At 40.4% G+C, this 27,030-nt stretch overlaps 1 protein-coding gene across 3 annotated transcripts in view; it reads left to right on the top strand.

The window, feature by feature from the left end:
- The window catches only part of tmem260.L (transmembrane protein 260 L homeolog), a 44,586-nt gene extending 36,226 nt beyond the window's left edge, over positions 1-8,360 (top strand). For all 3 annotated transcript variants that reach the window (XM_041573119.1, XM_018230750.2, XM_018230749.2), the window contains 5 exons: positions 2,240-2,388; positions 3,444-3,620; positions 3,727-3,780; positions 5,245-5,335; positions 7,089-8,360. In XM_041573119.1, the coding sequence (XP_041429053.1) occupies positions 2,240-2,388; positions 3,444-3,620; positions 3,727-3,780; positions 5,245-5,335; positions 7,089-7,358 (741 nt within the window). In that variant the 3' untranslated portion in view covers positions 7,359-8,360. The remainder of the gene's footprint in view (positions 1-2,239; positions 2,389-3,443; positions 3,621-3,726; positions 3,781-5,244; positions 5,336-7,088) is intronic.
- Positions 8,361-27,030: the final 18,670 nt, after the last annotated feature.

The following is a 27,030-nucleotide window of genomic DNA, read 5'->3' as shown; positions in this document are numbered from 1 at the left end:
CTTCCGGATCCTGGCTCTGTACTGCTCAGAGTTTTTGACCCAGGCCTGTTCTATCACTATGTTTTGCTCTAACCCTGTTTCTCCTGTTGCACATTACATTCCCTTGTCTGCCCTGAACTCTCGCTTTGGTTCTCTTGCTTTAACACCTGCCAACATCTGAATTGTGGAGAGTTCCTCCTAATGCAAAAGGCAGCTGTTATAGGCATGAACCGTGACAGTCTGTTGTGGGTTTTCGAAAATCATATTTGACACGGGGCGAATTTTTGCAAATTGTATGTATAGTGTGTGCTAGCTTTCTTTAACTTTGTGCTAGTTTTGCTTAGTTTAAATATGAATTAGTGGAGTCTGGAAACTGCACATCTGAGCAGTGTTTATAAGGGGATGTAGGGAGTTTTATGTGAGCTACAAAAGGGTTGGGCCCATGGGTGCAAATACTACTTGATCCGGCTGAGCCAAATTGCGCATGTACTATTAAAAGAAAAGACCTTCACTGACACACAGGATTTTTAGCTGCAGGGCAAGCCCTTGCATTTTTTTAATGCAGTGCAGGTCCAACGTTTTGGGGTCACGCCCCTTTGTCAAGCATAGGGGCGTGACCCCGAAACGTTGCACCTGCACTGCATTAAAAAATTGCAAGGGCTTGCCCTGCAGCTTAAAATCCTGTGTGCCAGTGAGGGTCTTTTCTATGGAGTTCTGAGGTGGCCGATGCCTCTGACGTTGTGCACCAGGTGATCAGTTCAGGAAGGGTGGTGTTGGTGTGCGGTTGACCGAAATTTCTTGGCCCATGTACTATTAGCCTTAAGCTGGCCATAGATGCAAAGATAAAATTGTAAGAAACGAAGGTTCGTAAGATTTTCGGACCTTGTGTCGATACTTCTTACATGTTCGTGCCAACGGTTGTTTAGCCAATCAAGCAGGTTAGAAGATTTCAGTCGGCTAACGATAATATCTCTGCATGTATTGCCTCTCTGACGATATCAATCGGTCACTACAATTTGTCGGACATAACTTTCGTACAATTGCAGTCTGCCAATTAATGGCCATGACATCGTCTGATTTGTTATTTTTAATACTTTAATCTGAATGGTTATTAGTTGTAGGTTGGGAGATTGCAATGCACAATCATTTGTTGGACATAAGGATATATTTGCACGTCTATGGCCATCTTTATGCTGTATAGTAGATGAACCTTTGACAATTTTAATGTCGCTGTATAAAAAGTCAGTTCTCAACTGATTGCTAAATCGTGGAAGACACCGTACCTTTCAATTCTGAAATTAAAAGCATGCATAACGGCAATAATGATGAATGAAAGATGAACCTCCTTCCTATCAGGGACTCATACCAAATGTATACAAATATGGCAACCGTCTGCACCTCGGGCCACCACTTTGGGACTAAGTTTATCATCTCTTTCAGCATAGGACCAACAGCCATAGAAATCTTCTTTTTATACAATTGGTTGTTGGTTAAAGGCAAAGGAGGGTCTCTCAAAGATTCTAATCATAATTGTTTCTTAGCAGGACAGAGTTACATAAACAAATTGGAAGAATTAGAAACAGGAAAAAAAAACAGGCAACAAGTTGGCTTCAAAGTTGTAGTTTATTATTTTTGGAAGTACAGGTATGAGACCCGTTATCCGGAAACCTGTTATCCAGAAAGCTCCGAATTACGGAAAGACCATCTCCCATAGACTCCATTATAATAAAATAATCCAAATATTTAAAAATGATTTCCTTTTTCTCTGTAATAATAAAACAGTAGCTTGTACTTGATCAAAACTAAGATATAATTAATCTTTAATGGAAGCAAAACCAGCCTATTGGGTTTATTTAATGTTTACATAATATTCTAGTAGATTTATGAAGTTATGAAGATCCAAATTACGGAAAGATCCATTACCCGGAAAACCTCAGGTCCCAAGCATTCTGGATAAGAGAACCCATACCTGTATAAACAAATGTAAACATAACAGTCATATTGTTTAGTTGTTTTTCTTTTTATGTTTTTTCTTCATTTGATTTTTGTGAAAAAAATACAGAAAGATTGTATTTTACAGTACTTGAAACAAAAAAGATATATTAAAAAAAGTCAGTTCTATGTGATAACCTTTTTTGTGGTGAAGTAAAAAAAAATGTATTCCTACACTTCAGTTTTAAAATAAATTGTAAAATATTTTAACAGTTAACTCCGTAGCCTAACACAATGATAAATGTACAATACACATTCTTATTTTCAGATGATGACATATTCATGGTATGTACCCAGACTTGCAAAGCATATGTCCGGTGTAATTTTCCCTGGAAACAAGTGGAGTCCAGTGGAAATAAAACATGCTGATGGAACAACAACCTTTAACCTTCATCATTTTCTCAAAGTAAATAAACAGTAAGTAGTTCCAAACACATTTTATGTGTTTTCGGCCTAAAGGCAGACAAAGCATCACGTTATAAATGATAATGACCAGCCATTACAGATCAATATCTTGCTTAATGATCATCTCCCTTATGTCCGTGGCATTGTATTGGCTAAGTGAGCTCTATCTAGGCCACTGTTTTTGTGTAATGATATCATTAAAGGGAGCTGAACAAAGTCAGCATGAGGTAATTGACATTTTGGGTTAACATTTTAGGCTTGAACCTTAAAGGGATACTGTCATGGGAAACATGAATCAGTTAATAGTGATGCTCCAGCAGAATTCTGCACTGAAATACATTTCTCAAAAAAGCAAACTGATTTTTTTATATTCAATTTTGAAATCTGACATGGGGCTAGACATATTGTCAATTTCTCAGCTGCTCCAAGTCATGTGACTTGTGCTCTGATAAACTTCAATCACTCTTTACTGCTGTACTGCAAGTTGGACTGATATCGCCCCCTCCCCCCCACCGGGCAAACAAAAGAACAATGGCAAGGTAACCAGATACCAGCTCCCTAACACAAGATAACAGCTGCCTGGTAGATCTAAGAACAACACTCAATAGTAAAAACCCATGTCCCACTGAGACACATTCAGTTACATTGAGAAGGAAAAACAGCAGCCTGCCAGAAAGCATTTCTCTCTTAAAGTGCAGGCACAAGTCACATGACCTGAGGCAGCTGGGAAATTGACAAAATGTCTAGCCCCATGTCAGATTTTAAAATTGAATATAAAAAAATCTGTTTGCTCTTTTGAGAAATGGATTTCAGTGCAGAAGTCTGCTGGAGTAGCACTATTAACTGATGTGTTTTTAAAAAAAACATGTTTTCCGATGACAGGATCCCTTTAAGTGTCAGGCATCATCAGTACTTCCAATCTGGTACAGCAGCTTTATGAATCAAGAATATAATCTTTATGTTAATTGGGTTTTAATTTTTCTTATGTAACTGACCTATCATCTGATCGAGCTGAGCTTAATTGTTTTATTCTGTAAACTTCTTGCATTCTGTTCTTTTTACTACAGTAAAGAAATATTTTCCTGCATAGGACTGAATGAAGGGGATCTGACGTGGCAGAAAAGCTATTCTTTATGGCCATGGGGGGCTTGTGAGAAACTGGTCCCTAAAAGTACTCCTTTTGATGCAGAGGAATGGATTGCGCTTACAAGGAATCTGTACAACTGGACAGAAGAGCATGGAAGGTATGTTCATATAGTCCCTGAAATCATATGGTCCAGTGTTTTGCTTTTTGATCACACAAATGACAATATTTTCTCATTTACTTACCAAAAACATTTTTCCTTTTAGGTTTCACTCTTCATCTTGGGAATCTGTAGCAAATGAAGAGATGTGGGAAGCACGGTATGTTTGATTTATTTACCTGAAAGCCATTTGTTAAGCACCAATATAATTGTTTCACACGCTGATGCATTTTAGGCAAGGTTCATATTGATATTATAAGCATGAAGTAAATGCATATCACACAGTCTATTTTTTTGCTAGATTTTACAACATTAAGTTTAACTAGAGAGGTACATTTCCTGAAGAAAATGTGAGTGGTGCTTGCCGTGGCAAAACTCAGGCCCAAATCTGATTGGCTGTTGTTGCCCCGCCCCTTTTTTTCCTAATTGTGAACCACAGTCACTCAGTGACTAACATACCAAAGTTTGGGAATGCTGTCATTTAATGTGTAAAAATGGCAGCATTTCTATTTTTTTCTATTGAAAATCAATGAATGAAATTTGATTGGTTGTTGGTGGCTCCGCCCACTTTTTCTAAACTTGAAGTGGAAACCCCCAGCGACCACATTTGTGATATTCAAGGTCCCTGACATCAATACTGAGAGAATGGCAGCCTTCTTAATTTTTCCCATTAAAACCAATCAAAGAAATCTGATTGGTTGGTTTTGGCTCCACCCACTTTTCTTAATTTTAATCCCAGTCCCCCAGTGACCAACTGTGCCAAGTTTGAGGACCCTGCCATTAACCGTCTAAGAGCGGCAGCAGTTTAAAATTTTCCTATTTAATTGAATGGCTGAAATTTGATTGGCTGTTGTAGACTCCGCCCACTTTTTGTAAATTTTGGCTGCAGTCACCCAGTGACCCACGGTGCCAAGTTTGGGAGCTCTGGCTTTATTACTGTGAGAATTACAGCTGTTTACATTTTCTCATTGAAGTCAATAGGGAAAATCTGATTGGTTGTTTGCGGCTCCGCTCACTTTTTTGGGTCCCCAAAATAGGACAGAAAAGTCACAACACCCCATTCCCGAATAAGCTGAACGGTTTGACACCTCATTCATGGGTCTGCGACAAACTAATTATTCGATAAATTCCCCATTATAAGTCAATGGGGCAAATTTGGGGACCTCTCCTGCCCCGGGGGTAAAACTTATACCCTCGTGTGGGGTATCATCTGACACAGGTCGCAAACCTCTTCAAATGTGGTAAATTTAACGTTTCTACAAGATTCCCTCTCTGCGCTAGAATCCGTCAAAAGTTGGCCTCAATGTTAATCTATGGGACTTTTCGGGGTGGTTAATTGCCCCCGCAAGGGGCAATTAACCACCCACCCCTTAGAAAAGTCATACCACCCCATTCCCGATTAAGCCGCACGATTTGACACCTCATTCATGGGTCTAGGACAAACGGTGCGGGACTAGTTACGCGCCAAACTTTCATACGGAAGAAGAATAAAAATAAGTTTGCAAGATAACAGTAGTGATGCTTTGCTTCGCAAGCACCACTAATTAAAGGAAAAAACAACATATGTATTTATTGGCACTTCTGCCATCTTACCATGTGGTCACGTTGTGTGTGTTATTTGTAGGACAAAGACAGCATTTTTTATATTTGATCTGGCAGACAATGCTCATTTGTCCCCTGCAGTAAAAAATCAACTCTATTACTATTCCTATAAGGTAAGTTCTGTTTTGTTGTTTAAAGGGACGTTGTTATTTATAATTGTACTTTGCAGCTGCATATTCAGAACATTGTCACAAACCCATGACATACAGGTCACCACAAATTTTCTTTGGAAGGCAATTCAGTGGGAAAATCATGGCCAGTCAGCTTATGTATTTTAAAACACTTATATTTAGGGATGACCAGTAGTTAGCCTTGGTGCTTAAGTACTAGATAGAGTCTTTGGATGGCGGCCAAGATGCTATGTGCATGGTGCTTCTGTGTTCTATTTATGTTTTATATAGGTTTCCTCCAGTTACCTTTTACAAAACATAAAGGCATGTTAACCGAGTAGTGTGGATGTGAATATTGCAGGATCCACTCTGACCTCATTTAAATGATTGAAAATATATATATATATATTTTATAAATATGTCATATATATACTTTTTTATCTATATGTATGTTTAGCATACTTGTGATATAGTAGCCTAATTGTGAGGACAAGAATAACTTTTAAGGGTTTTTTTTATTAAAGTATGAATACCCTGGGCCGGACTTCCTGCCGTGGTGCCCCGAGGCCTCACGGTACTAGCGCCTGCCGATTGCGCACCCCCCCATGCACGCTAGGGAACGCTGTGTTCCCAATGCAGCTGGGCGGCATGGCGCCCCTAGAATTTTGCTGCCCTAAGCCCTGACCTTTATGGCCTCGCCTCAAATCCAGGCCTGTGAATACCAAAAACTAAAAATCAATTTTTTATTTTTTTTTATACCACGAGGATGGAAAAAGTCTGAATCTGAAAATCCGGCATCTCAGACCTGCCAAGGTTGTATATAAGTCAATGGGAGAAGTCCCGAAGATATCCTGATGTGCGCTGGGTTTCGTGCAATTATCCAAAGATTTTGTAGTTTTTGGGCAAAAATCCGAGTTTTTTTTCTCCGCAATGTATTGATAAATAAGGGGAAATAACCCATGCAGATTTAGTCGGATTATATTTCAGAAATAAATGAGATAAATTTGGATTTTGATAAATAACCCCCTTATAGTGTGTACTATTAAAGCTCCCTGGTCTTAACTTGGGGTCTGGGTGCACATACCCTAGACCTGCAGCTTGTGAAGAGAAAATAGTTCAAATCAAAGATTTCTAGCAGTCACTGCAAGTAAGTTCTTTGTCATGAAACACATATGGCTATTATATATCCCACTAGTGTTTGAATAAAGATCAATAGTTATTTTACTTTGCCTTTTCGCGGGATTCTGTGAGTACCTGCCCAAGCCTGGGTACCAACAGGCACTTTAAATTCTACTATTTTTCTGCCTTGAACATATTGGGCATTATTGAAACAATGCAGGACAAATTGCTAATGCACAAACAATGTGGTACCTTAGCAGGGACAGGAAAATGCAGCTAAAACTGTTTTTCAGTGTTTTTCAATTTGTAGACACATTGTTTTAATAATTCTGGCATCACATATCCATACTGGAATTCCTTTACTTACCTTGCTTAACAACTGCAATGTCTGAACTACCTTTGTCTGGCTAAGGGTAATGGAAGTAGAAACTTCACCAACTCCCTCCCAAAAAGATCAAATGGAGGCAGTCCTTAGACAATCTGCTTAATTAGAAGTTAATTTATTTTTCTAGTTGGATTTGCAACTAAATCCATAGGTAAGAGATTATTTTGGAATCATTTAGATGGATGTATCATTTTTCCTAAAAATGTTTAGGCTTTACTTTCATGTAATTACTATTCCAATGCTGTATTTCAGTTGTATAAAGAGATTATAAATGGGCACAATAACCATCCAATAAACTGGAGCAAAAATTTTGCCATTGCCTGTGAAAGAGTCTTACGCCAGCAAAGAGCAGATGTCAACCCAGAAATACTTCTAAATGACGCCATCAAGTACTTTTCCATATACGTGGAGAAGGCACGAGAAGATAAACAAAGGGATGCAATATTCCAAGCAGTAGCGTATTTAAAAGAAGAACTTGCCCGATTAAAGAAGATCAAAAGCAATACAAAATCAAAAGAATAAGAAAAAAAGATTGCCTGTTTCTCAGCAATCATGCCAGCCTTGCCTGCAACAGAGTATTTGTGCAGAAGAACTGACATTTCATTTGCCAGAGCAGTTGCACAAAATTCGCTACCCAAGTGCTGTTTATTCTTAATATACTTTTTTTTTTTCATTTTGGGTTTTAAACTGTATTAACTTCATTCATGAATTTGAATTAGTACAATGTATGTATGTAATGGATCTTTCAAGAACCTCAGTCTGTCAGTATATGTTTACTGATTATGTATTGTAATTTTTTTTCTGAAGTGATAACTGGGTTTCAAACATTACGCTGTAAATTGTTGTATTGCCAAATTGGAAATATTGCCATTCATAGTAAGTAATGGAGTTACTACGATTAAATCATCACTTGGCGAAGTAGATTCCCTCCTGTTTCTGGTTATAGAAGCTTTCTTATCCCCTTGCTCTGCCCAGCGTAGTGTGGACAGATGGCTTCTCTGATGCAGCCACAACAGTTCTGATTGGTTGTTTTCACACAACTAAAGATGTATGCTCATGTTTGAATGAAATGCTGTGATTTCAAGACAGACTTAACTGAAAACTCTCAAACAATGTCATAATGTGTTACATCCCACACAGTCTAAATCTGTGTTTCCATTACCATATGTAAGGGGACTGGGACTATTGCCATTGCATTTTTATACTACTGTATTATACACTAAAGAAAAATACACAAAAATACGTTGTGTCAAGCTTAAATCCAATTAGCTAAATTTTATTTCTGATTTTTTTTAATGATTTTGCTTTTCAATAGCGAACATTCTACAAACATGTCTGGAACGGCAGGATTCCTGCTAAGAAAGTTCTGCTAATCTAAGTGTAATGATCAGTGTTGCAGACTTGGTGGTACGCCTTCTGGTATTGTAGATGGATAGCAAACAAGCAAAGCTGATGTGGTGTTTGTTCATCTCTGTTGCATGAAGTTGTTGCCAAGTAAACTGGATTTTTTTCTTTTTTGGTTAATTAGTTTCATATTTACTCTGTACTCTATTTGTTCGCTTCTTGATCTGGTCCTAATAATTAGCCGGCTCATGCTGCCTCCGTGTAAAAAAAAAGACTTCTGAGGCTCCTTTAAATGAATTTCTGTTTCAGGCATCTTTTTTTATATGTACTTCTAAAAAAAAGACCTTACAACAGAAATGCAAATAATAGTTCTTTACTTTATTATGACAGTTAATTAATACCAACCTGTTTTAATGAATAAAGTCACTCGGAGTCCTTCAGCATTTCCTAAGTAGAGAGCAGAATCTGTAGGGATTCTTTTTCCCCCAATTGTATAGCTCCTAGACTCCAAGCACTGTATAGGCCCTGTATAGAAATGCTCACTAATGAAGAGGGAGGGCTAAAGCTTGTCTGCATTCAAAGATCACTGGTGAGTCATTCAGCAAGAAAAGGCCCCTTACTAGGCATAGTCACAGTTCCGTGGCATTGTACTAGCAAAAAGGCCCGATCAAAGGTCTCCTGTGGAGCTTGCATGGTTCCCTTTCATACTACGACCATAATTAAAACCACTAATTCTCTTTTAAAATGCTGCAGGATGCCATGTAGGCATCTGTCTGGAGTGTCCTTTGTGATGTCATAAGCTGTTAAGGACCAGTGCCGAGGGCTTTTGAAGGAAATGCCAGTCATGAAGGTGCTTCAAGACAAGGGTGCCTTTAAAGGCTTGACAAGGCTTTGACTGCACAATTCGATCTGAATTTACCCCTTGTCAGCTGCCAGTAAATAAATCTCAAAGGGTAAAAAGCTGAAGTTTCATTACCTGATCCACGGTCCTTTGTTGGTTTTGGCATCACACAGGGGAAGCTCTTGCCCTGCCTTTCTCTAAATTTGAAGATGTCCATTGGAGCCTGCAGAGCCTGGACAGGGTTCAGAGCCGAACCTTTTGAAGAGTGTCAATAGTTGTAACAGTTCAGCTGTTAGAAAGACAAATAAATGGAGGAGCTCATTAATCCCTCCTTGGCTCAGGGTGCCTTATGCCCTTTTATCACAGCATTATTAGTCTCCTGCTCATCTTAAAGTGTAGAAAAAAATAAATGTGTAGGAGTCGCTGAGTACTAATTGGTAAAGACATTTCATGGCAAGCGAGGGACTTTCACTGACTTAAAAGTAACTTCACCGTAGGGGAGAAGATAAAATATATGTTAAAAACAAAAGAACTAAAGGTGCACTTGGTGTTCGTTTCTCTGAATGCATTTGTGAACGGCCTCTTACCTTCAGGCGTGCATTAAAATGATATCCCCTCTGGCATGGAAAATGTTAAAAATGGTATGGGAAATGGAGGAGAATGGAACTCTTGGTTGGAAAACGGAGCTTCATGCTGACAGGTTGTTGTGTTTTTGATCAAGGCAGCTGAGAAGCAGCTGCTACCTTAGCACAGAGACCATTGTAGATTTAATTATTTCCTGCCCCTTTCTTGGGGATGTTTAAAGGTAATCACATGACCAAAGTTGCTTAAAAAAATGAAAACCAAAGCATTCAAATAAAAATCAATCAGCACTGGGTAGTGAATATTTTAATAGGAACCATATACATTTGTAATGGTTTCTTAGATGTTCATTATTTACAAATATGTGATTATATTTGTGTAGCCAACAAACAAATCCCATAAAAGCGTACATATAAAAATACACTATGCACAGCTGCATAGATTTTGACACAGACCTGCACAATGTACTTTTGTTTGGGCTCTTATGCATGGGCTTTTCTAACTGCATTCCCACTCATGGGCACAGGAGTTAACTCACCCCAGTCTTCAGAATGTACTTACATTATTGCACCTAAACACAGATAAAATGCTGGATTAATCCACTTTACAAACTATAGCAAGAGTGTCAGCCTTAAAGGGGTGGTTCACCTTTAAGGAAACTTTCATTATGTTATAGAACGGCCAATTCTAAGCAATTATTTTTTTATAGTTATTTGCCTTTTTCTTCTGACTTTGAGCAGCTTTCAAATGGGCGTTGCTGACTCCCTTCTAAAAAAACAAATGCTCTATAAGGCTACAAATGTATTGTTACTTTTTATTACTGATCCTTCTATTCAGGCCTCTCCTGTTCATATTCCAGTCTATTATTCAAATCAATGCATGGTTGCTAGGGTAATTTGGACCCTAGTTATCAGATTGCTGAAGATGCAAATTGATGAGCTACTGAATAAAAAGCTAAATAATTCAAAACCACAAATAATAAAAAATGAAAACCAACTGCAAATTGTCTCAGAATATCATACTAAAAGTTATCTCAAAGGTGAAAACTCCCTTTAATGGTGTAATTACCGTAAATCTAGGAAAAGGAAGACAACTCGACTGACGAGGGTTGAGGTGTCAAAGTCTACACCAAGTTTTCCCCTGCAACAATGGGGATAGCAATTCACTCTCAATGTTGCTGCAGTTTCGGACTGCTCTTGCCTTGTAATATCATCTAACTTTCTTTGCAAAATTGAAAGAATGGGGCTCGTCTACTGAAAGTGTGTTAACACTGCAGCTCAAAAGAAATGTTTTCATCATAAATTGTAATAAAATATGTGACAAAAAAGTATATGTGCCTTATGTCCATTATTATTTTATGCAGTTATGTGCTGCTGGCTTACATTAACAGGAGTTGCTTTAGTGAGCTAGAAGTAAGTGCCATGATGTGTCACTTGTTTTTCTTCCTGCCATTTCCTTAATTCTGATATCCTGTCAGTAATTGGTAGTTAAAGGGACTTAAGGGTATCTCTCTTCATCTGATGGAAGTAAGGATGCACCGAATCCACTATTTTGGTTTTTGCCGAACCCCCGAATCCTTCACGAAAGATTCAGCCGAATACCAAACCGAATCCTAATTTGCATATGCAAATTAGGGGTGATGCAAATTAGGGGTGGAAAGGGGAAACCGTTTTTTATATCCTTGTTTTGTAACAAAAAGTCATGTGATTTCCCTTCCCACCTCTAATTTGCATATGCAAATTAGGATTTGGGTTCAGCCGGGAAGGAGGATTCGTCCTAATCTAAATCCTGCGGAAAAAGGCTGAATCCCGAACCGATTCCTGGATTCGATGCATCCCTTAAAGGAAGTTATAGGTCTATCAAAAATTATGAACAAACAAGCAAAGGGAGCCTTTAAGGATTACAATACTGCAGTCATATGAAAGGACCAAGATGGTGAAAAAATCATGACTGGTCAATGTACAGTATTGGGTAGCAAAGCAGAGATACATATTCTCGACAGCACTCAAGTTATTTTTTTAAATGAAAATGCATTTTTTGCACATATTTGGCACAGATTCCAGATAGCAAGGTTTCAAGTCTTCATTGACTGTTTATCAAGCAAAGCAGAGATATCCAGAAACTATGTAAATTTGAAGGCCAGTAAAACCTACACCCTGACAGTGCCTCCATCTTGTGGCTTTATATACGTGTATATGGCCATGTTCCCCATGACCACCCCTCCACAGCAAAAGAAACCTTTACATGACAACATCTCTTGAAGAACGCAAGATTAAAAAGAAAACATTGGAGCCAAACAAATTCTTGGGGGCAAATTTATTAAGTGTCATGTTGTGTTTTCCAGGGGGTATTTTTGAGTCAAAAATGGATTTTTCAGGTTTAAAAAAATGAATAATACCCCAACCCTGGAACTAGCTCAAATCTGAAAATAAACCATCTAAAACCATGGTTGTGTAGAAGCCAATGGCAGAGGTCCCTTGAACCATTTAAAGATGTTAATAGCCTTCATGATGTTCGAGGTTTTTTTTTTTCGCCAAAAATTCTATAAAATCAAGTTTTCAGGTAATTAACCTCAAACTCGCTGATTTGAGTTTTTTCCATTCAAATGTTTTTCTTAAATTAGAAACCATTCGAGTTGTGAGTTCATTTAGGGGCAGATTCACTAAGGGTCGAATTTCAAAGTTAAAAATACTTCGAAATTCGACCCTCGAATTGAAATCCTTCGACTTCGAATATCGAAGTCGAAGGATTTAGCGCTAAACGTTCGTTCGATCGATCGAAGGATTTTAATCCAACGATCGAATCGAAATCCTTCGATCAAAAAAAGGTTAGCAAACCTATGGGGACCTTCCCCATAGGCTAACATTGACTTCGGTAGGTTTTATCTGCCGAAGTAGGGGGTCGAAGTTTTTTTTAAAGGGAAAGTACTTCGACTATCGAATGGTCGAATAGTCGAACGATTTTTCGTTCGAATCGAAGGTCGTAGTCGAAGGTCGAAGTAGCCCATTCGATGGTCGAAGTACCCAAAAAATACTTTGAAATTCGAAGTATTTTTCATTCGAATCCTTCACTCGAGCTTAGTGAATGGGCCCCTTAATGTCTAGAAGCTCACATAACTCTAAAATCCAACCATTGATAACCTCCCAAATGTTTCTATACCTGCAAAGACCGAGATGCCTGTAGTAGACATGATAGTGCACTATGGAGATTCAAGGCAAGCAGCCTACTGGATCATCCTCTACCTCTACAGATAACGTTCCTAAAGCATCTGGTTTTCCCTCATTCATTTAGAAATATTTGAGTCCTTGGAAATGCAGGAAATTTAAGTATTAATGTACTTCTTGTGGCTGCATAGTGACAACTTCATAGTGTAAAAAGGCCTGACTGGTAATAAAGTACTGCATCTCCCCAATGGTGTCTTGCCGTGTGAGCAGTTATGCTAAGAAGGAATTAATTAAATCTCCTGAGACCATGTACATTGCTGATAGCACAGGATACTCTTACCACCACCTGGGACCTGGACAATGACCACTTTATATTGTACTGTTCATTTATTCTGAACTCATCACCTGTTTCCTTTATATCTGAATATGATGATAATGAAGTACTTCCTGATAAGGTATAAAGGAACATTTATTTACAAATGTAGATGCTTCCATACCTTCGAGTAAAGGAAATATGTATGTGTTGATTTTATCATGCAGAAGAGAATGAGTTTCTTTTTTTTTTGTCACTTCCATGATACTCCCAAAAATAATGACTTGATTCCCTTAAATATTTAAGTAGGATTTAGACTGTTAAAAATCTGCAGCCGGTCTTTTTTTATTTTTCTAAATGATTGACCTTTATTATTCTGCAGCGATCCATTATTTATGGGGATATCTAGTTGCTATGGTCATTTACCCTAGCAACTAAGCGGTGGATTTTATAACAGGGTTAAGGATGAATTGCAGAGGGAGAGATTAGAAAAATAAGAGAAAATAAATACAGACAAACTTATTAATTAGGTCCATCGACAGCATATGCACCATTACAGTGAAGTGTGACTTTTATAATGACTGTTGATATTATTTTTTTCTTGAAAATGTCAGACTTTGCCCTTGACAACTGGCTACATTCTGTGCTGGGTTTTTTTTTTTTTTTGCAGAAGACATTGTTCTTTCCACCGCGGATTTAAAAACTTCATTAGCATTTTCACTCTAAAACATATTTAAAGTGGTATTATGCTAAGTAATTACTCCTGCAGGATGAGAAATTAAAAATTCTTGCACAGCATGGAATTATTCTTGGCACGCTGGAAGTTTGGTAGCAGATTTTTAGTTTGACCACTTAACAAGTATGCATGGCATAGGAACGATCACCAAAGGCAAATCCCCCGAGTGATATATGATTTTTGGCTGAACGAAATATTAAACCTGCTACAACGATTTTCACGCTTTGCATTCCTAAAGCAGATGCAGGGTGATGATGCCAAGCGTTTCATTGGAAAGAATCTCGCTTGCCTTGTGTACTCTACCCAGCAGAGGGCATAGCAGATAAGTGCTGTGTGCATTGTGACTTCCAGGCACTGATAAGGTTTGTTTGTAAAAATATGGAGCCACATGCACAGGCTTTTATTTACATTTTTGGAATGTGGCTTCGAATGTAGGTTTCAGATTTGTCACTTCAGTATTTTCCCTTTAGCAACGCACTGGAGAATCTCGACATATGACAGCTTCCTGTTATTAAATGTTTTAAATTACAGGGTTTCATATGAACTGTGTAATGAGTACTGTATATTATTTACATCACACAGGTACTGAATCGTTTTAAACTTCGCATTACTGCTCTGGATTTGATTCTCATTTTCTAGCAAAAAAATATATATATTTAAGTGCATATTCTTAACATTATTTTTATATCCCTTGATTGTTGCTAAACTGCTGCACACATTTTTCAGCTGACCATAACTACTCTTCTTTTATACAGGTATATTGGCTTGGTGGAAACCAGTCCTTAAAGAGGGTTTATTTACTCAGGTTATATAATAATGTAACAGCAACATTTATAGGGTTGCAGCCCTTAGGGCAGTGGTTTGCGAATTGTGGGGCTAGCCTAGAGCAGTGACAAATTGTTATGTACTACAGGTAAGCCCTGACCATAGATGGAGCCTCTAAAATGGGTCTGAAACAGAAAAGTTTAACAACCAAACCATAGGAAGTCATTTATAAAAGGGTAGACAAAATTGCACCCCTAAGCACACCATAAACCTTACATGTATACCTGGTCCAGGGCAGGACTGATTTGTTCCCTTGGGCTGGTGCCTCCTCTGTTAGGAAATCACATACAAGGTGCAGAGGGGGTTGTCTAGACCACATAGGGGCATATTTATTATGCTGTGTAAAACTAAATCCAATGAAAAAATGGTGTAAAATGCTGTGTAATTTAATGCCTTGAGAATGCAAAATTTGCCACTGTTATTTTACTCTGTTTTTTAAAGCCTGGCGATGTGTGGTGTATTATCCAACTGTTTTTTACACAGCGTAATAAATATATGCCCCATAGAGTCACCAGTAATGAGTATAAACATGTAGGGGCAAATTTATCGAATTTCGAAGTAAAAAATACTTTGAAATTCGACCATCGAATTAAAATACTTCGAATATAAAAGTCGAAGGATTTTTCACTGAATTTGGCCATCGAACGTTCGAAGTAAAATCGTTTGATCGAATGATTAAATCCTTTTTGAACGATTTTACTTTGATGTGTAAAGACTTAGAAGAATGGTCCCAATAGGCTAACATAGCAATTCGGCAGGTTTAATTTGGCAAAGTATTGAAGTCGAAGTTTTTTTAAAGAGACAGTACTTCGATTATCAAATGGTTGAATATTCAAACTATTTTTACTTCTAATTGAAGTCGTAGTATCCTATTCGATGGTCGAAGTATCCAAAAAATGACTTCGAATTTCGAATTTTTTTACTTCAAAAATTCCCTCGAATTCACTTCGACCCTTGATAAATCTGCCCCGTCGTGTCAGTTTACTAAAATTCGGATTTCAATTTTTCTCACGAATCTTATTTTTTTCCTCTCAAAATTTTTCTTTTTTTAAAAATTATTTCCTGAAACTCTAAAAATGTGAGATTTATTACATGCAAAAACCACGGATCTAAAACTTCAGCAAGTAAAAGCAGTTGAGGTCCTATAGAAGTCAAAGGGAGCTGCGTTGATCCTATTGGACCTTTTTTGTAGCCATTCAGACTTTGGGGTTTTCAAAGACTTTTTCCGCTAGTAATGGTCTGATAAAGAATTTTAGTGATTTTAGAGTTTTTTCCATTCATCCTTTTTATATTCTGATCGTGGTTTCAAAAGGCTCTCCCAGTCCTCACATAAAATAGATGTTTTTTACAAGCTCCTGGAGAATGGGGGGCTAATCAAGACCATACATGACACCCATTGGTCACCCTTGTGTGTGGCATGTTGATTTGTACACTGTTTACTGTAAGGCACATGTTTTTGTGACTGATTTCAGAGAGTGACAGAGTTCAGTCTCAGTGAAGTGCTCACAATATGAGGGACAAGGTGCATTGTGGGCAAAAACACATCACTTTGCCACCTTTTATTAAATGAGCCAAACTAAACTTTTCCTTTATCATATTTTCTTTCAAATTTTTATTTATTTATTACACACACAAATTAAAGGCAGTGTTGACCTTGATACAGTAAAAACACTTACCATTTTAAATGTCATGTATATTAATTTGCTCTTATGAGCTTCCTCCATTAGCCTTGGTTGGGTGGAAGTTGGCTTCTATCCATGATGTCTGTGGCATGCTGTGGTGCCACAAGTAAAAATCAAGGCACAAGATCATGTGAAAGCCAGTGACTGACAGCTGGTGGGTTAGATTCTCACGCCCAAACTCACTGTTAGTGGGCGCCGAGAAATAAATTGCTATGTCTGTACATTGAAGAACATTAAAAAAAAAGCAGTGATGGAAGCCAGATAAGTAGCCTTGCATTTTATAGAATTGTATAGGTTTCCAGGGCTATTATTTGTCCATATTTTTATTGATTTTATGTGTAATTATAATCAGGATTCCAGTGGTTTCTACATGGTTTGATATCTGCCCCAGACACATCATTCCACATAATGCTTGCTTGGGACATGCAAGCAATGACACATTTCCAGAAGTTGGGATAATTCTCTATTTGTTTTCTATAGTGTTCCCTGTTCTGGACTCCTTAATGTCCTGGAAACCATCCAACATGCTTTTTCATCTAATGCATTGTTATTAGTTCTCATTTAGAGTAGCTCTGTACATATCTGCCCAACCTCCAAACTTACACAATATTCAGAATTCTTGAGTCAGCATCCTTCATGCTCTGAGTTTTATCTGATTACCTGTAGTTGGCTTTTTACCCAAGGTGAAGGCATGCAGGAAAAATGCAGGCTGAGCTGAGTCCAGAGCTCAAGATTGTTAATGTTCAGTGGCTGGAATCACATGGCAACGCTTACTACTTGCTGCATTGGTAGTAATGCTCAACGGTAGGCTTGATATTAATTTATAGTTTCTTGCAAATAAAGTGCTGCATATTTCTTAAATACTTTTATATTATAGATTGAAACCGTAGGATTGATGTTCCCTACCCCATGGAGCTTACATTCTCAGAGAATTTCAAATAAAATATACAGTTATATACTCAACATTAAAGGAATAGTTCCGTGTGAAAATAAAAACTGGGTAAATGGATAGGCTGTGAAAAATAAAAAATGTTTCTAATATAGTTAGTTAGCCAAAAATGTAATATATAAAGTTTGGAGTGAACAGATGTCTAATAAAACAGCCAGAATCCAACTTCCTGCTTTTCAGCTCTATAACTCTGAGTTAGTCAGCAACTTGAAAGGGGGCCACATGGTACATTTCTGTTCAGTGAGTTTGTAATTGATCCTCAGCATTCAGCTCAGATTCAAAAGCAACAGTTATGACCCATGTGGCCCCCCCTCAAGTCTCTGATTGGTTACTGCCTGGTAGCCAGGGTAACCAGTCAGTGTAAACCAAGAGAGCTGAAAAGCAGGAAGTAGTGTTCTGACTGACATGTTATACTTCAAATCACTCCAGCCTTTATACATTACATTTTTGGCTAACTAACTATATTAGAAACATTTTTTATTTTGCACAGCCTATTTACCCAGTTTTTATTTTCACACTGAACAATTCCTTTAAAAGATGCCAAAACACCCTTATAGCTTAGTGGTAAAATACCACGTATTCATTATTCAATTGCATTACCGGTATATTGAAGGTCTGGAGCCAATAATTTTGCACTTATTCAAGCCTGGCTTCAGTGGTTAACATACATGTGTAGCACTTGGCTATAACCTTATGTACAATTTGCATTGTTAAACTTGCAGACTTTCCACCCATGGAATATTTCTAAATACGCCCACGTAAGAGGAGTGGGATTTTGCAGTCCCTTAGGCATACAGGCCCACGTATTCCTGTACATTTAGTTTTAATACTGAATTCTCATTTTCATTATCTGCAATCGGAAAACTGCAGTAGTGCCTCTCAAAATAATACCAAAACAATATATCATTTGAATGTTTGCTACACCTGGTATATTCCTATTACTTTCCAAAGAAAAATGCATTGAAAATGAATGGCACTATGTTACAAATTCAGGCAAAAATTCAGAGGAAAGCCATCTCCTGTTGACTCCATTTTATCCATATAATCTAAATTTTGTCTATGTATGTACAACTTGACTCTAGCCAATGTAAAAATCCAGCTACATTTTATGGTGGAACGTCTTCCATACAGACCCTTGCCTTGGATCAACAGGGGAAACACAGTAGATGCTTCTCACAGGGCCAGCATCTGGGCAGTAAAGTAGTCAAAGGCCCCATGGAGTATTACTTGTTAGCAAGGTCCTCTGACCAGGGTGGCCGGGTCACCAATTGGCCACTAACAGGTGGGTGGGTTTACCCTTAATTACTGATATTGGCCATGGTTACCCACTGCAGATAGGAATAGAGGATAGATTTTGTATATGTTTAGAGAAAAAAAAGCAGGACCTGAGTTTGTCAGATAATCCCCTCCCAGTCCTGTAGGGTTTGGTGACCTTACACTTACTAATAAATAACCATCTGACTCTAGGCTGGATTAAGGATTTTCTTATGTTTTTGTGTATAACTATTTTTAGAATTATAATATGCCATGTCCCTAGAAAACTATTGTAGTGGGCCTATATGTTAAACTTTGGACTAATGATCAAGAAATCCCCAGTCAATGTCCTATGCCCTGTGGGAGGGAAGTTTTCTGATTTAGAGGATTAAATAAATTCCTGGTTCCCTAGTTGTAATGGAAACTGAAGTTCCTTCCCAAGATGGCGACGGCATCCAAGATGGCGACTCCTGGCCCCTCCATGTGGATCCTGCTGGTCGCAGCACTATGACACCTGCGTCCTCCCGCTTGCCGATTGGTCGCCGGCGACGGAATGGGCGCCGGCGTCAGAATGGGCGCCGGTGTCAGAGCGTCAGCGCCAGGACGTCAGCGTCATGACGCCATTGCGCCCAAACTTGGCGCCAAACTTGGCCTATATAAAGCCCTCTGGACATTACAGACATTGCCCAAGTATAGGTTTATCTTCGTGAATTCCTGGGTGTGATATTATTGCCTGATTTCCTGTGTACCTACCTTACCTGTTATTCGGATTGACCCTTTGCTGCCTGGACTGAACCTTTTGCCTGAACCACGACTATTCTCTTGCCTGATCCTTCTGTACTACGAACTCGGTGACTACCTGCCTCCTCCTTGGTCCGCACTCCTACTGAGCCCTCGGGCCCTTACATTATACTTGGGCCATGGACCCATCTGAGGAGGCCTCGGCTCAACCAGATTTCGGAAGAGCTTTTCGTGGGATAGCCTCACACATGGAGGCCTATGAGGCAAGGCAGACTCATTTTGGCCAAGCCCTTGAGGCCATTCTGGAAAAATTGTCTGCTCTCTCTCCTACTGTTCAGGTTCCTGCCACTGCTTCGGCCACTATTCCAGTAGCACCGCTTCATGTCTCCGAACCTCGCATTCCTGCACCTCCGCTCTTCAGTGGTGATTCTGAGGCTTGTAGAGGGTTCATCAATCAATGTGAGATCCAGTTCACTCTGCTACCCCATCAATATGTGTCTGAACGTGCCAAGGTGGGATACATCATTACCCGCTTGACTGGTAAAGCCTTGGAATGGGCATCCCCGTTGTGGGAGAAAGAGGATCCCCTGATTGATGACTCCAAGGCCTTTATCCGTGATCTGCGCACCGTATTTAATGCTCCCGGCCGGGCAGCGTCAGCCTCCTCCCGCCTGTTCCAGATTCGTCAGGGAACACGTTCGGTGCCTGAATATGCTATTGAATTCCGCACACTGGTTGCTGAGACCAACTGGAACAACGACAGTTATCATGCTGCCTTCTACAATGGGTTGTCCATGCGCCTCAAAGATGATTTGGTCTCACGAGAATTACCTACACGCTGGGAAGACCTTGTGGCCTTGGCAGTCAAGGTGGATACCCGTCAAAGGGAACACCAGGTTGTTAAAGAACGAGTGAGAAAGTTTCAACCTCCCCTGGCTCCTCGCTTCCAGAGACCGGTTCTTCCCAGTACTGCTTCATCTTCCTCCTCGGCTCCGGTTCCTTCTCCCTCTATGATTGATGAGCCTATGCAGATTGGTCGTGCCCGTCTTTCCGAACAGGAAAAATTGCGGAGAAGGGCTGCTGGACTCTGCTTATATTGTGGGGGCAAATCCCACTTTGCCCATGAGTGTCCTGTGAAGTCGGGAAACGCCAATGCCTAGGTAAGTTTGGGGAAACTTACCTGGGCGGAATTGATCATCTTCCCCAATCCTCTGCTCATCGGTTTCTTCTTCCAGTACAGTTCCAGTTTGCTTCCAAGACCATTTCTACGCAAGCCTTCCATGACTCCGGCACAGCTGGAAACTTCTTGGACAAAGCCTTTGCAGAAAGTCATTCTATCCCTCTTCAAAGCCTGGCTGTACCACTCCGAGTCCTTGCCATTGATGACCGGCCCCTTTCTTCTGCCTTCATCTTCAAGTCTTCACTGGAGTTATCTTTCAAAGTGGGCACTTTGCATACTGAGAGACTTTCGTTTTTGATTATTGATTGCCCATCGACTCCAGTAGTCCTAGGACTTCCTTGGTTGCGTATCCATAATCCTGCCATTGACTGGTCTGCAACTCAAATCTCTCACTGGAGCTTCTTCTGCCTTCCGGCTCAGTCCCTTGTCAAGGTATCTTCTGTTGTCCCAAATTCTGCTATTCCTTCTGCCTATCAAGATTTCTCTGATGTCTTCAACAAGAAGTCTGCTGAAACCCTACCTCCTCATCGGTCTTATGATTGCCCTATTGAGCTTCTCCCTGGTACTTTGCCTCCTCGTGGACGTACTTACCCGCTCTCACCATCCGAAACTGCAGCGATGAAAGAGTACATCCAGGAAAATCTCCAGAGAGGCTTCATTCGTCCGTCTTCTTCTCCTGCTGGGGCTGGGTTCTTCTTCGTTGAAAAGAAAGATGGCAGTTTACGTCCATGCATCGATTATCGTGGATTGAAAAAGATTACTGTAAAAAACCGCTACCCTCTACCCCTCATCTCCGAATTGTTTGATCAGCTCAAAGGTGCCAGCATTTTTACCAAACTAGATCTTCGTGGGGCCTATAATCTCATCCGGATCAGAGAAGGAGATGAATGGAAAACCGCATTTAATACTCGGGATGGGCATTACGAGTATCTCGTGATGCCCTTTGGACTTTGTAACGCTCCTGCGGTTTTTCAAGAGCTAGTTAATGATGTCTTTCGGGACTTACTTGGCCTGAGTGTGGTCGTGTACTTGGACTACATTCTTATTTTTTCTTCAAATCTCACCAAACATCGGATCCAGGTGCGGGAAGTCTTATCTCGTCTGAGGAAAAATAATCTTTTCGCCAAGCTGGAAAAGTGCTGCTTCGAAGTCTCCTCTATTCCCTTTCTGGGGTACATTATCTCCCAGCAAGGCTTCAAGATGGATCCAGCTAAAGTTTCAGCGATCCAAGATTGGCCCCTCCCCACCAGCACTAAAGCTATTCAGAGGTTTATTGGTTTTGCCAATTACTACAGACAGTTCATCAAGGGTTTTTCATCCAAGATTTCTCCTATCTTGTCCCTCATCCGGAAAGGTGGAAGGCCTCAATGTTGGACTCCTCAAGCTTTAGAAGCTTTCAGGATCCTCAAAGATTCTTTTTCTTCGGCTCCAATTCTTCGACACCCTGATCCTCTTCTACTATTCTTCATTGAGGTGGATGCCTCTGATGTCGGGGCTGGAGCTGTATTATCCCAAAGTTCTTCTAATGACGGGAAGTTACATCCTTGTGCGTTCTTTTCTAAAAAGTTTTCTTCTCCTGAGCAGAACTATGACGTGGGAAATCGTGAGCTGTTGGCTGTCAAACTTGCGCTTGAAGAGTGGAGACATCTTTTGGAAGGTTCTTCTGTACCTGTGTCAATCTTTACTGATCACAAAAACCTTGAATACATCCAGTCTCTTAAACTTCTCAATCCCAGGCAAGCGAGATGGGCACTATTCTTCTCAAAATTCAACTTCATTATCACGTTTCGTCCAGGCTCCAGAAACAAGAAAGCAGACGCTCTTTCTAGACGCTTCATTCCCGAAGATACTAGTTCCGAAGACCCTGAACCCGTTCTGCCTCCTGTTAAAATTATTGCTGCCCTATTTCCTACCATGGCCTCCCAGTTGTTATCCGCTCAGTCTTCTGCTCCTGCTGATACTCCTTTGGGGGTCGCATTTGTCCCTCCAGACCTTCGTCACTCCATCCTTGCTCAGTCCCATAATTCCAGGCAGGCCGGCCATCCTGGAATTAAGAAGACTACTGAACTTCTATCTCGCCTGGTGTGGTGGCCTTCTCTTCGGAAGGATGTCAAAGACTTTGTTTCTTCTTGTTCCATTTGTGCTGCTTCCAAGTCTGGGCACTCTCCTCCTAAGGGTTTGCTTCTGCCTTTACCCATTCCCTCCCGTCCATGGACTCATTTGGCGATGGATTTCATTGTGGATTTACCTGTCTCCCTCGGTCATACAGTCATCTGGGTCGTGATTGATAGATTCAGCAAGATGGCTCATTTCATTCCTCTGCGCAAGCTGCCTTCTGCTCAGGAACTTTCAAAGTTATTTATTCAACATATCTTTCGCCTCCATGGATTCCCGGCTGAAGTGGTGTCCGACAGAGTTTCTCAATTTGTTTCCAAATTTTGGAGATCCTTATGTAAAGCACTTCATATCTCTCTCCAGTTTTCCTCTGCCTACCACCCTCAATCCAATGGAGCGGCAGAGAGAGTCAACCAGGCGTTAGAACAATTTCTTCGTTGCCATGTGTCTTTGTGCCAGGACGACTGGGCAGATCTTCTTCCTTGGGCAGAATTTGCTCACAATAATGCTATGCACGCCTCTTCAGAGAAATCTCCATTCTTTTGTGTCTATGGGCTGAATTCTCTAGCATTTCCTCAAGATCTTCTCACTGACGTTCCTGCTGCCAATGATCAAGCCGCCCACATGCTCGCTATCTGGCTTGCCACCAAAGCCAATCTGGAGAAAAGTTCTCTTTCCCAAAAGAAATTTGCCGATAAGAGAAGAATATCTTCCCCTCAATACAATCTTGGTGACAAAGTCTGGTTATCTACACGAAACATTCATCTTAAAGTACCTACTCCCAAACTCGGTCCCAAGTTCATCGGTCCTTTTCCAATTGTCGAGATTATTAATCCTGTGGCGGTTCGTCTTCAACTTCCCCCAGAGATGCGGGTTCCTAATGTCTTCCATGTGTCTCTTCTCAAGCCTGCAATACCTTCTTCTTCTCCTGCTTCTTCCTCTCCTGCTCCAGTTATTGTTGATGGTCACCCGGAGTTTGAAGTCAAGAGAATCCTGGATTCCCGAATTTCCAGGGGTGTGTTGCAGTATCTGATAGAGTGGAAGGGGTTCGGCCCTGAGGAGTGCTCCTGGGTGAGAGATTCTGACATTCATGCTCCCCTTCTTATTCGTAGATTTCGCAAACAGTATCCATCCAGTCCTAGTCATGGCGGTCCTGAGGCCCCCCCTAAGGAAGGGGGTACTGTAATGGAAACTGAAGTTCCTTCCCAAGATGGCGACGGCATCCAAGATGGCGACTCCTGGCCCCTCCATGTGGATCCTGCTGGTCGCAGCACTATGACACCTGCGTCCTCCTGCTTGCCGATTGGTCGCCGGCGACGGAATGGTCGCCGGCGTCAGAATGGGCGCCGGCGTCAGAGCGTCAGCCATTGCGCCCAAACTTGGCGCCAAACTTGGCCTATATAAAGCCCTCTGGACATTACAGACATTGCCCAAGTATAGGTTTATCTTCGTGAATTCCTGGGTGTGATATTATTGCCTGATTTCCTGTGTCTTGCCTGTTATTCGGATTGATCCTTTGCTGCCTGGACTGAACCTTTTGCCTGAACCACGACTATTCTCTTGCCTGATCCTTCTGTACTACGAACTCGGTGACTACCTGCCTCCTCCTTGGTCCGCACTCCTACTGAGCCCTCGGGCCCTTACACTAGTGTATTAAATAGTTAAGAGTATATACACAACTTTTTTTTTTGGAATCCACCACAGCAAGAGGTGGATCTGTCAGAGGGCCTCAGGTGAAGCTAAACCTTTGTATCTGAAGTAACTTGGGCACATGAATGAGGTTAGCAAGTGTCAGGCTAGAATCTGGTCACCCCAAGGGTGTAGAGTTACCACCAAGGAAAAGTAGTGGAGTTAGCATTCCCTAGGGATACCCAGTAAAGAAGGAACTTCAGTGTGGTAGGACTCAGGGTAGAGCCACCACTAAATATCTGAGGGCAAATTTACTTACCTCCGTAGATCCGCCAGCGTTGGCGCACTTCGTCAGGCGTAGATTCGTCAGGACATCGCAAATTCATGAAGATCCGAAGTTCCGCACAAGTTACCGATTGTTTCCGAAGTTGCGCTAGCGAAGTTACGATGAACGGTCCGAAGTTGCGCTAGTGAAGGCTAATTTGCATACGGTGCCAAATTTGAATTTCAATGGACGTGTATGCAGCAGCGCATACAGAACACAACACAAGCGCAGGGAAACTTAATAAAAGATTATTTAGGTGTTCTAATGCCCTACACATGTGCCCACAGTATAGTTAAGGTGCCACAAATGTAGGGGGAAGGTGGGCACCCTAAAAAAAAATTCGATCTTTTTCAGCCTATCACCCAAAAAACGCCAGCGTTTTTTAGAACTTGATAAAATGTCAACTATTTTGGGACTTAGAAATTTTTTCAACTTTTTTTTTTAAACTCCTATCTACTCTATTGTACTTCACCTGCTCTAACCTGGCAAAGTAAACTCTGGGGAAGGAGGTCACGTTCAGAAAAAGACCAATGTTAGTAAATTTGTGTATTTTCACCCCCTTCGCCAGAGTGCAACTTCGCCAGCGTTACGGTGCGAAGTTGCGCTAGGCTATCAGCATCGCTGGCGAATTTTCGCCAGGGAGACTGATAGTAAATTTGCGAAGTTGCGAAATGACTTCACGCTGGCGAATTTTCGCCAGCGTTAGTCACTTCGCCCTTTAGTAAATTTGCCCCCTGGTATGTTGGTGCTGACACCGGTTATGAGGAAAATAATTTTCTTGTCCTATTTTCCTTTTTTTCAGTGTTAGTCGGGATATAAAGAAGGTGCTATGATCACATGAATGAAACAATATAGGCAGATTCATTTGTACCAGGAAATACATAAGCAGATAACTGTCTATAATTTCAATAATGAAAGCAAATCAAAGTTTTCAAAATTCTTCAGTTCAAACCTTATTCAGGTGTGAAGCTGAAAACAACAGTAGATGGCTTTAAAGAGAAAAGTTGCCTTTTAAGAATAAATACTTATTTTCTTTTAATTGATTTTAAATGAGAGGATGGAAAGGGGACAAGGTTGATTAACTGTTTAGAATACTGTCTGTCTCTGCATAGTAATATGATGTACACTCAGGTCATGGCGTCTTTAGATTTTTCCATCTGAACTGTTTATCATGACCTTGTTTTTGGCAGGAGCACTTGTTGTTTTCTTGCCAACACTGAAAGCCTTGCCAGTTGGCACGGTGATGTCAAACATATTTGACTCTCGCATCTTAATAAACTGGTCCTGCCACCACAGCAGAGATTGTCTTGAACCCCTGTAAGGAGCACATCAATGAGAAAGGTCTCGGTTATGAGAGTGTGGCCTCGTATTGAATGCACACAGTAATTAATATTCTTGTTTGAAATGCTCAACATTACCGGAGGCATACACTTAAAGGGGAGGGGGGTCAGTTTTGTGCTGGTATATTGCCCAAGTTAATTGGAAATTTGGTAAATCTGCTAAAACATTTAGTGGTTTCAATTTTTTTCCTGTTCTGCAAGGAACAAAAGTGCAGGTTTATCATGTGTCTTTCAACAAGTTTAATTTCATTTGTAGATTAGGAATGGAAGTAGCATTTCCACTCTACTGCATGCTAGGCATTAAAAGGACAAACCGTGCTTTGTTTGCTGCTCTCGCCATTGTCTTGCATACATTTAACTGTAGGCGGCATTCTTTATCTACACTGTTTAAGCAATTTTCCTTTGCACTGTTAACTTCCCTTTGTGTATTCTGACGAAAAAGAAGCAGCAGGCATGGGGTGCAAGTCAAGTGCTTCCCTCATGCTGGCAAAATAGCACTACATTTATTTTGAATTTTTTAAACCACGAAACTAATATTTGATAAAGTTTAGTGTAAGCTTAAAGTGATAGTTCACCTTAATATTAGCTCAGTAGTTCAGGCTTGTGTTTAATCTCTTCTCTTACGCAGTAATAACTGGCTATTTAGCATTTCATAAAAACTACCAATTCTGCTTACTTCTAATATATCTATGTATGCATCTGTAGCGAGACAATAACCCCAACTGACTTCAAACTCATTTTTGGCGCCGTTTGTGACTATTCCTATATTCAACACTGATACAACTTGCTGCTTTACTAGTGCAAAGAGCAAAAGGTACTTGCAGGGTTGAACTGGGCCCAGACCCGCTCCATGCCCTTTCTGGCCCCCGGCCTCACTGAAGGGCGTCTGCGGTGGGGGTCTGGAGAGGGCTATGCGGCAAGGGTGGGGAGCCCTGAGACAGCAGCACCAGTGGGCCCTTGGCCCCCCAGTCTGACCCTGGGTATTTGTACCTATACATGCACCTTACCGACACTCCAAAGAGTGAACTGTTTCTTTGACAAATTTTCAATAAAAAGTCCATTTGTAGCGACATCGCCTACTGTATTTACTAAAAGTCGACCAACACACTTCGCTAGCAAATTACCTTGTCACTGGAGAACATACCTTCTTCCATCTTTCTTTTGCTTCCTTGGA

Source organism: Xenopus laevis, chromosome 8L (genome assembly GCF_017654675.1).
Source record: "Xenopus laevis strain J_2021 chromosome 8L, Xenopus_laevis_v10.1, whole genome shotgun sequence".
Taxonomy (NCBI): domain Eukaryota; kingdom Metazoa; phylum Chordata; class Amphibia; order Anura; family Pipidae; genus Xenopus; species Xenopus laevis.
The sequence above is the reverse complement of the archived record's forward strand: the minus strand, read 5'-3'. Positions and strand labels throughout refer to the sequence as shown.